At 44.7% G+C, this 9,585-nt stretch overlaps 1 protein-coding gene across 2 annotated transcripts; it reads right to left on the bottom strand.

Annotated features, from left to right (window-relative positions):
* Positions 1-218: 218 nt before the first annotated feature.
* On the bottom strand, positions 219-9,572 carry SEC11A (SEC11 homolog A, signal peptidase complex subunit). Of its 2 annotated transcripts, XM_010717159.3 has the most exons (5): positions 9,430-9,567; positions 6,733-6,882; positions 2,286-2,405; positions 858-915; positions 405-704 (listed from the first exon to the last, which is right to left on the bottom strand). In XM_010717159.3, exons 1-5 carry the CDS (start codon positions 9,510-9,512, stop codon positions 654-656), a joined length of 462 nt encoding a protein of 153 aa, XP_010715461.1. In that variant the 5' UTR covers positions 9,513-9,567; the 3' UTR covers positions 405-653. The 2 variants fall into 2 exon arrangements, with proteins under 2 accessions (XP_031411051.1, XP_010715461.1); XM_031555191.1 differs by lacking the exon at positions 6,733-6,882 and having other exon boundaries at positions 219-704; positions 9,430-9,572.
* Between the last annotated feature and the right edge of the window lie 13 nt (positions 9,573-9,585).

The raw sequence follows: 9,585 nt of genomic DNA, 5'->3' as shown, positions 1-9,585 counted from the left end.
ATTTCAGTGTGATTTACAGGAACACAGAAATACTGAATGAATCTACAGCTCAGGACTGCTTACTCTTCAGAAAGAAAGGACAGGAGCAGCTGCTATTCTGTAAGGAGAGGATAAGTCAATTCACTGGGCTCTAGGAGTTCACTCGCAATGACAAAGTCTACCTCCTCCCCAGGGAAACTGGGCAATGAGGCTGGGCAATAATGAAAAATGTGGCAAGATGCTGGGCAAGATGTAAAATCTTTATTCCAGTTCTAAATTGTAAAAAAACCATCACCTCCACAGATCACCATTTGACAGTTCAGTCAACATGGGGAGAGGTCACATTTGCCCAGCAGAGGCACAGACTTAAAGGAAACAGTCCTGTAGGCACTTGGAGAGGAAGCTCAGCTTCAAAGTACAAACACTGAACAGTTTGGCATAAAGTTTTAATATAAAAAACCTCACTAAAAATGCTAAAATGTGACAAACCATTGGAAATACTGTGACAAACATTCGCCCGTAGGCAGTAAAAAAACAAAACAAACCCAAACTGGCAAGAAGCTTTGAAATGTACGTTTTCTTCTTCCTCCCGGCACATTGGACCATCATCTTCTACTTAAAATGTTCATCTACAAAATCCATGGAATCTTCACTACGTACTTCAGTGCAACAGGCTACTCTCGATGGACCAGCACAAACAAACCCAGTAGAAAGAGGACTGCATACTGTAAGACAAAGCAGAAGAGAAAAGAGTGCACACTCACGTCTAAAGATGCAGCAACAGGATCAGAAGTACTGGGCAAACAGTTCTGCCTGAGCATGCAAAGTTCTCACAGAGTAATTCTAGCTGGTGGGGGAGAAAATGAAAGAACTCTTACCTTAAATTTTGGGTAATCATTCATTAAGATGGTCACTATTCCAATGTAGGGCACAAATCTACAAGAATAAAAATTCTATTATTTAAAAAAAAATAAATTAAAAGAAGAGTATTCAAAGGTGCACACAACCTCTACTAGTATAACTGGTGATTTTTTCCTATGTCAGCATCAACCTTCTAGGTTCCTGGTGCTCAAGGCCCAGTGTTGCCTTGTGGCAATTTGACCTAATTCAGCAGTGCTAGGAAAAGATGATCTGCTTCAGCCAGTGCTTGCATCTTCAACCAGGCTGGCTTTCCTCTGAGAGCTACTGCAAAAGGAGTAGAGGCCTGTCCAGAAGGCACGTTCCTCTGCATCAAACAGCGAGAGTCAAATCGCTCATTATGCATGGCGTGCTGCAAGGGAATTCAACCAAATTAAACTGCCACCACCTGCACCTTTTTGCTTATCCTGCTTTCTCAGCTCCTTTCAGCACAGTGAACCTCCAGCCAGGTGCCAGCACGTTTCTAGCAGTAACCACTGGGAATAAAACACTGGTGTAATACCAGCTTATTCTCTTGAGAGGAAGGAAGTGGCAATCAGTACCCAGTTTGCAAAAAGTTGATTCAAAATAAGTGAATGGCTCTGGAGTTTCCTTGGGATAGACAAAATCAGCCTAGAAACAGTGTAGCTTGTAGGGTCCTTAGAAACTGCTATAGAGCAGAGCAAAATCTAAACGAGCCAAGAGTCAGCTATCTACTTCCAATTATTCTAACACTCTTCATGGTTAATTAAAGTGACATTCTTATGCATGATGTGGAATACAAAAAAATGCTTAATGGTAAGATTTTGTGTGTGTGTGTGATTATCAGGAAGATGAAGCTTAGATTACATTTGGGTACTTGAGCTGTCCTGTCTAATCGAAAAAAGATCCTCAGGAAGAAGTACAACTTCAACAAGAGGGAATCAAGCAAGCTGTGGAGATTGGACACTGGTGGTTGTTTCCTTCCACGAGAAAGGAATTATTGAGCAAGTAGGCTCTCAGGCCTCTAACAACCCTGATGATAACCTGCACTATAAGGCTTAAGAGCCTTATTGTGAACACAAGGGTTCCACATTAGAAATTCAGATCTCTCTTGCCTGGAAGGACTGTGAAATGCAAAAATAATTTTGACACATATTCTCATCGTGTCTTAATGCCAGAGCAGGCACTGCCTTTGCACTGGTGTCTGTTCAGCATCAAAATCTCATGATGCAGCTCACAGCTTGATGCCTTCACTTGGGCCAAGCTCAGAACGCAACTACACTTCTCTTTTAACTCTCCATGGTACCATTTGAAATACTTCCATGCAGGTCACAAAAACGCAGCGGGAAGCACATCAGGAGAGGGGGATTAACAAGCAGCATTGGGGAAGCAATACAAAAAGCTGCATCTTTCTCAACTCCACTTACCCTCTTGCTCGTCCTACTACGTCCTTCTTCTCCAGCCAGTGCTGCCCCCGTTTGTACAGCCCTCTGTCATCCACAGCATTATTGTCTCCCTTCGTCAAAAATTTGATGTCGCCATTTTGCCTGGCAAAGATAAGTCAGAAAGATAACTCAAAAAACTTGGTAAAAGCTGTCCTAGAATTAGCGTGTCGAGACTAACACAAAGATACTAGAAGCAAATACATCCTAGATGTTCAAGCAGGATGAAAGAGGGAAACTGTTGAATGCAGAGGAAAGAAGACTGTGTTTGGGAAAAAAATGCAAACAGAAGAATGAATTCTGTCCCCAGGCAAGCTTTCCTGCAGAGTTTAAGAACAGAACCAGCCCTTTCCAGTGAAGGTACAGCTACTGAGACTATGGATTTGACCTCTCGTGTCAATGCCCATCTTGCATTATACACGAATGTTGAGTTCTGGGGTCTGTACTACCATCCAAATTGGAGCGGGGCAGAGGAGGGCACGGAGATGCTGCGAGGGCTGCAGCACCTCTGCTATGGAGCTGGGGGTGTTCAGCCTGGGGAAGAGAAGGCTGCGGGGAGACCTCACTGCGGCCTTCCAGGACAGGAGGGGAGCTTATAAGCAGGAAGGGGACTGACTTTATATGGTCTGATGTGAAAGGGCAAGGAATGGCTTTGAATTAAAACACAGGAGTGTTTTAATTAGGTGAGATGTTAGGAAGAAATCTTCACTCAGAGGGTGCTGAGGCACCGGTACAGATTACCCAGAGAGGTTGCGGATGTCCCATCTCTGGGGGCATTCAAGGCCAGGTTGAATGGGATCCTGGGCAGCCTGATCTAGTGGCTGGCAACCCTGACATGGCAGAGGGGTTGGAACTAGGTGATCTTTAAAGTCCCCTCCAACTTAAGCCATTCTGTGATTCTATGAAAATGAGGCTCTGGGGTTAAAGCATACAGTTGTACTCAGTATTGGTCAGGAACAAGCTGAAACACAGAAATTATTAGGAAAGAGGGACAAAACAGATAAAACAATCCCTTATGACATGACATGAACTCAGGATGTGCCTACGTCTTGAATGCTTTGTACAGCTCTGAACCCTCTACATCCTTTTTGGAGAGAAGACCTGGCCAAGGTTCAGAAATGATTAATAAGGTCCGGAGCCACTTCTGTACAAAGAAAAGACCAAGGCTCTTCAGCCTGGAAACAACAGAACTGACAGGAGATAGGACAGCAGTTCCATGTAAGTGACACAGAGCTACAAACAGCTTTTCACTGCCTCTTCTCATACAACACCCAGATGCCACCAAGCAAAACCAGAGGTAACAGGTACAAACTGAACTATGTCTCAATGACAAAGTATTTTGGGTGGCAAAGAATGACATCAGTAAGTGACCAGATACCCACATCAAAATGAAAATGAGGCTATTAATACAGAATAACACTTCTTGCTCAAAACCATAATTTACAGAAAGCAGGGAAATTATCGCTGTACGTTCTCTTTAATCTTTAATCCTTTCATTCTCTTTAGTCTTTAATTTCTTCTAATTTAATCCTTCCTTTAACTAACTCTTCCTTAATTAGCTCATCAGAACCAGGATCCAGGAGTAGCTGAACTGTTGCTCTGACCTAGAAACAGTGCTGTCCTGCTCTGGCTTTACACATTGTGTTTTGCTCTCTTCTCCCTTCTCTAGGCATTTCCACCTGGCTGGATGGACAACTAGCAATGCTTGTTTCAAAGCAGCAGTCTGTGCCACTGCTTGGGGACTGGCCCAAGCAGTGGGCTGCCTCCCTGTGGTATCCGGAGGCAGATGCCAAGCAGGAGCATTCCTGTTGCTCAATCCTTTTGGCTTTCTCAGAGAAACAACAGGTCAAGTATTGTACAGGAAAGCACGCAGATCCTCAGAGCCCCTGCTGTTTTCATCATAGCCAAACAGCAATCTGTGTTACATGATAGAAGAGCCTTGGAAGGGAAAAGGAGGGAAAAAAATAGAACAGATGTCTCTTCAAAGCACATCTGGCTCACAGTATGGAAATGGCAAAACCCCAGCAGCTTACTTACAGAGTCTAGGAAAAGACAGAGATACCCAAAGACGCAGATAATGGAGTTTCATTTTTGAAGACTGACAGTGTAAGGAGCACACCATCATACTGAACTGTTTCCATGATGCATCATAAACCTGTGTGAGAAGCCCACAGCAGAGTTGCTCTGCTGTTTGAAAGGTGAAATGAAAACCAGCCTGGCTCTCCTGCACAACCACTGCGCCAGTTTGGATGGCAGACTGTTTTGTAATAAGGAGCGAACTCAATTTCATTCTGAACAATGAAGAAAAAGCTAGTAAGTAGAAAAAGCTTTTCTCATTGAAACAATATTGTTGTGAACTGAAGCCCCAGTTGCCACAAAACTGTGGACAACGGGGAATTCTGCTTTTCTTCATTTTGACATTCCTGTTAGCTTTCACAGAGTCTTTCCATGATCTTCATTCTCAGCCCATAAGCAAACTGGACTTCGGCCATCCAGAGGAAATTCCTGAATTCAGAATCACCACCAGAAAAATATTCTTCAACTAATGAGAGAAGCAAGATACCTCAAACTATGAGCTGCTTCCAGTGCTCAGCTTAGGTCACAGTACTCATTTTTTGGTTTCATCTTTACTAACATAAGGATCAAGTTTGGGTTTGTTCTTTTTTTTTTTTTTAATGCAATCAAAAATACTGAAGAATGACTTGACTTCACAAAATCTAGGATTGGTACTATGATTCCAAACTAAAAAAAAAAAAAAAAAAAAAAAAAGCAGTGGATACCTAGTGTTGAGATAAAGCCAGGCAAAAAACAGGGTGAAGAATGTCTGGAGACAAATTGTTACACTGCGAGCATGTTTCCGCTCCTCCTTCAACAACTGGCTGAAAGCAGACAGAGAACACCCTGACTTTTCTTACCTTTTCAATCACCAGTCCAAGCAGCAGCACTGGAGCCCAGATGAGACTTTTGCATGCAACAGGGGAGAAGGAAAGTAGTGTTTCACTTAAAAGAGTTCCCAAGACATCTCAAAAAAGCGTGTGCACAGTGTTTGATAGCAGATTTACTGCCTATACCAACCTTCTTTTTAAAATCAAAGCTATCAAGAACAAACACTTTGAAAAACAACTAACCCGCAACAGGTTTTGGTGCAGAATCAATCTGTACAGCAAACAATCTGCTATGTCTACAACATTCTTGCAGTCAGGATTTCAGCTGAACTATTTATGTACATGAAGCTGGTGGAGCTTGAGTTGGGCCAGGAGGGCAGACTAGATGTTCCAACAGCTATGTCTGCCACAAATGCTTGAGAGAGAACCTCTATCCTTTCAACCTCATTGGTTCACAGCAACCCAGAGAAGTTGTGGATGCCCCACCCCTGGATGTGGTAAAGGCCAGGTTGGATGGGGCCCTGGGCAGCCTGGTCTACTATTAGATATGGAAGCTGACCACCCTGCCTGTGGCAGGGGGGTTGGAGCTTGTGATCTTTGAGGTCCTTCCCAACCCAAGCCAAGCTATTCTTTGATAACCCTTGAATGCCACCTTTACATATAATGCAAGTGATTCATTAAATCTAGAAACGGATCTCTGAGCCTTGGTACAGCTCCAGTTCATTCCTAATTTACTCAGCAAAAAGATGCTGGGACCCCATTCAAATGGGGTTACCCATTCAGCTCTTTTCTCAGCATGCCAGCTCTTCTGGCATGAAGAAACAGGGATTCAGTTCAAGGTTTAGCTTTCACTCACATCTCTCATAGGGCTGGATCTTATCTCCACCGACTGCTGGCCTTGAACAGTCCCAATTGCTTCAGAACAGACAAATAAGATGGCTCACAACAGAAGAGAAAGTCTTGCTTGGAAAACCAAACTGTTCAGTAATCAAGCCAGAATGACTGTTTTTTTCAATTCTTCAGACACACGCTCTGCTCAACATTTTGAATACAAATTGTACAAGGACAGTGCAGCCCATCTAGATACTCTGAATATAACGATGCTATAATGATTCCTACAGAGAAGAAAACTGTACAAAAAAACCCTTCCCCTGGTTAGGTCCCTCAAAATTTAAAATAGTGCACACTGTGCTGAAAACGCTCTTCATGCATAAAGTTCTACTGCAGTAGGCACTTAACACATCCACTGCAGCCATACCTAGAGGAGACAATGCAGCAAAGTTATGAGGCAATTTGGGATGGAAACGACAGGAGATGCTACGTGACAGAGTGAGTTCAGGATACTGGGACAGACTCCCCAGCCTGGGAACTCTGCAGCTGATCTTCATAAGGGGATAGATCTGGACTGTTGGAAACGTTGACGTTACTTCCTACAGCACTTGGATATCTCTTAAATGAAGTTCCACCCATTCACTTAACCAAGGAGATGAGGAAAAAGACAATTAATTCAACAATTGCAATAGAAGCCCCTCAAATTCTTAACATACTTCTCGTGAATTTTCAGGACACGATGGACTATAGGAATTTCCCTTCCTTCTATCCTAAAGACCACAATTTCTCCCACTCTGATTGGATCTTCAATTCGGTTCGTTAGGAACAGGAGATCTCCTCTGTGAAATGCAGGCTCCATGCTTCCACTGAAAAAGAGAAGAGGAGCAATTAAGCAATATTTAAACACTGAGAATCAGGCTTCAATGTTTATAGCCTTTTAAGAGAAAGCTTGCAGTGTCTTTAAAGAAGAATGCCTAAGATAATGGCACAGACTTGGAGGACAGGCATGTGTCTAACCCCTGTTCCATTTGGATTTTCTAATCCCTATACTAGCAGCAATTAAGATCAGTGCCAGCAGGGAGGTTAAAATCATACCAACAGGAAAATCATTATGCTCTCTTCCTCATAACACAGCTGGCAATGAGCAGCACCTTCTCTACAAGCACTGAATTCATTGTGCTATGCTGGCAGTACTGCAGTGGTGGGGAGGGAGCTTTTGCATTTTATTTTTTCACAGGTAGATAGATGGTCCTTGAGAACAAAGCGCTGAAAACACACGGGCTCTTATGTTCCCATCTGGAACAAACAGATGGGTGTGCTAAAAATTTGTTATTGTGATTCATCACATTGCTTAACTATCTCATTTCAGGCACTGCTATTCAAGCTGTTTTTCTCCTGTCTTGTAAATGGCAACTGTTATCAAATACTTAACCTTCCTAATTTCAAATAAATAATGCAATATAACAGGAAACAATGAACTTTCACTGTTTCATCTCAAGACTGTAGAGAAGCTGCTGTTCAGGAGATAAGAAGAGAGGATGTGACCTAAAACCCCGTGTCTTAATCACTGAAAAGAGCAGCACAAAACATCTCCCCTGAACTTCAAGGGATCAAGAGTGCCACTTGCTTCTAAGTCTTTTCTTTTTGAGCCTTGTTAAATGGCATGCAGTAATTAACACTGATGTAAAAATGCACTGAAAGTCCAAAGCAGCCACAGAAGAATAGGACACGTGTGATACCCACACAGCACCCGGCTGTGCCAGCACCCAGTCACTGCCCAAGAACTCCGCCAGGAGGAATCTGTCCCAGAAAGGAGGAGGACACAAGCAGGGCATACCATGAGTGGTACCCATGGCATCATGCTTTTGTGAGGCTACACACACCTGAAACATATCCAGTTATGGTGATATCCCTTATTTTTGGCCTGTAGGGAAATTGTTGGATCATGGCCTGAACCTCTGATTGACCACCTGAGCGGAGCTCTGAGTCAGCCGCAGGTGAAAGCAATTCAGCTGTGTGATCAGAAGGAGTGGAGCTTGGTTCCACCTCTCCTAGACCCCATTTAAGGGCTGACTGCCACTAAGGAAGGATCTCTCTCTGAAGATTGCTCCTTATGGAGTTTCTTGTGAGCCCACAACACTGGTGAGCATTTTCTGTTTATCTGTGATTATCTTCTCCAATGTCATAATCTTATTAGCCTAACTTCTCTGTATGCTTATTGATCATCCAATACTTTACAACATCTGTATACTTATTCATCTTACACGGCCACACGTGTATGAGGGTATGGCTGCAGCTCTCTTTCTCCTAGCTCACTAGAAGATCAGGAAAAGAAAATAAGTAGCTGTGAAAAATGCAGTTAATGGATACCAGTGAGGACACAACATAACGTGTAATAATGCTCATTGGTAGTGGCAAACCAGGTCCTACAAACAAACAAAAAAAAAAACCTCTTCCCTGTAAGAATTTATTTGCTAGCATCTCAAAGACATCAATCTCATTAATTGTTCAATAATCAAGACTCGTTGCATTCTTCAACTACTCACACAGCAGCAACAAGAGAGGTGACCAGGAGGTAACTGTGCTGCAATGCTCTGCTGCTATGGCCTTTACAGTGCTGCAACCTCAGTGACAAGGTGAGCCCTGCCACAAACATGCAGTTCCGTGCAGCAGTGACACCCCAAGCAGTGTGTCCACCACTGGTGCCAGGCCTCCTGCTTCAAGGCCTTCCTTTCCCATGCTTCACCCACACTGCCAAGTGTTATTCCACGAGGTCTGACAGAACTCAAAAACACTTGGATTGAGCTCTTTGATGTCCTTTAGTTCCTCCTCTGTTCCTCCTCCAGGACCACCCCTGTAACATACATATTTGACAGCTGACAGAAACAGAAGATGCTATTTTTACACAGGGTGGTAAGTTTCGCCTTCCTGCTTCACAGAACCATCAAACAGCTGAGGTTGGAGGGGAGCCCTGGGTCCATCTGGCCCAGTCCTGCCCAGCACGGACACTCAGAGCAAGGTGCTCACATCCAGGTGGCTTCTGAACATCCCCACAGACAGAGGCTCCTCTGCCCACCTGGGCAGCCTGTACTGGCATTCCGTCCCCCGCGCTGTGCTGGCTGATGGTCAGCAGAACCTCCTGCTCTCCAGTGTGTGCCCGGCACCTCTTGTCCTGCCACCGGACCACTCAGCAGCGCCTGTCCCGTCCCTGCGGGCATTTCATCCTCTCCCCCGTCTTCCACTGAGACTGGAGATCCTTAGAGAGGCTTTGCCCCACCGGGACCTGGCAGCTGGGATGGACGCAGGGCCACGTCTCAAGAGAGCATCCTCCAGAGGGCCGGACACCCAGGCACCGCCGTCACCAAACCATGGCCGCGACCGTGCCCCAACCGCACCGCACCCACCGCCTTTACCTCAGCACCACCACGATGGGGCTCTCGCTGCCCGTCACCACCATCAGCCCCTTCCAGATCATGAGGGCGGACGAGACGATCATGCCGAAGTTCAGCACCTGGTAGTAGAGCTGGGGGGGAGGAGAAGGGGGCGGCGGGGTCAGGCTCGGCCGGGGT

Source organism: Meleagris gallopavo, chromosome 12 (genome assembly GCF_000146605.3).
Source record: "Meleagris gallopavo isolate NT-WF06-2002-E0010 breed Aviagen turkey brand Nicholas breeding stock chromosome 12, Turkey_5.1, whole genome shotgun sequence".
In the NCBI taxonomy this organism is placed as follows: domain Eukaryota; kingdom Metazoa; phylum Chordata; class Aves; order Galliformes; family Phasianidae; genus Meleagris; species Meleagris gallopavo.
The sequence above is the reverse complement of the archived record's forward strand: the minus strand, read 5'-3'. Positions and strand labels throughout refer to the sequence as shown.

What these genes read in the sequence shown, in the direction of transcription:
- SEC11A (XM_010717159.3), bottom strand. Translation starts at nt 9,512, where the DNA reads ATGATCGTCTCGTCCGCCCTCATGATCTGGAAGGGGCTGATGGTGGTG. An exon ending in GTCCTGAAAATTCACGAGAA is followed by an intron (nt 2,406 to 6,732) that starts GTATGTTAAGAA and finishes TATCTTTGCCAG; the next exon opens with GCAAAATGGCGACATCAAAT. An exon ending in GTAGTAGGACGAGCAAGAGG is followed by an intron (nt 916 to 2,285) that starts GTAAGTGGAGTT and finishes TTATTCTTGTAG; the next exon opens with ATTTGTGCCCTACATTGGAA.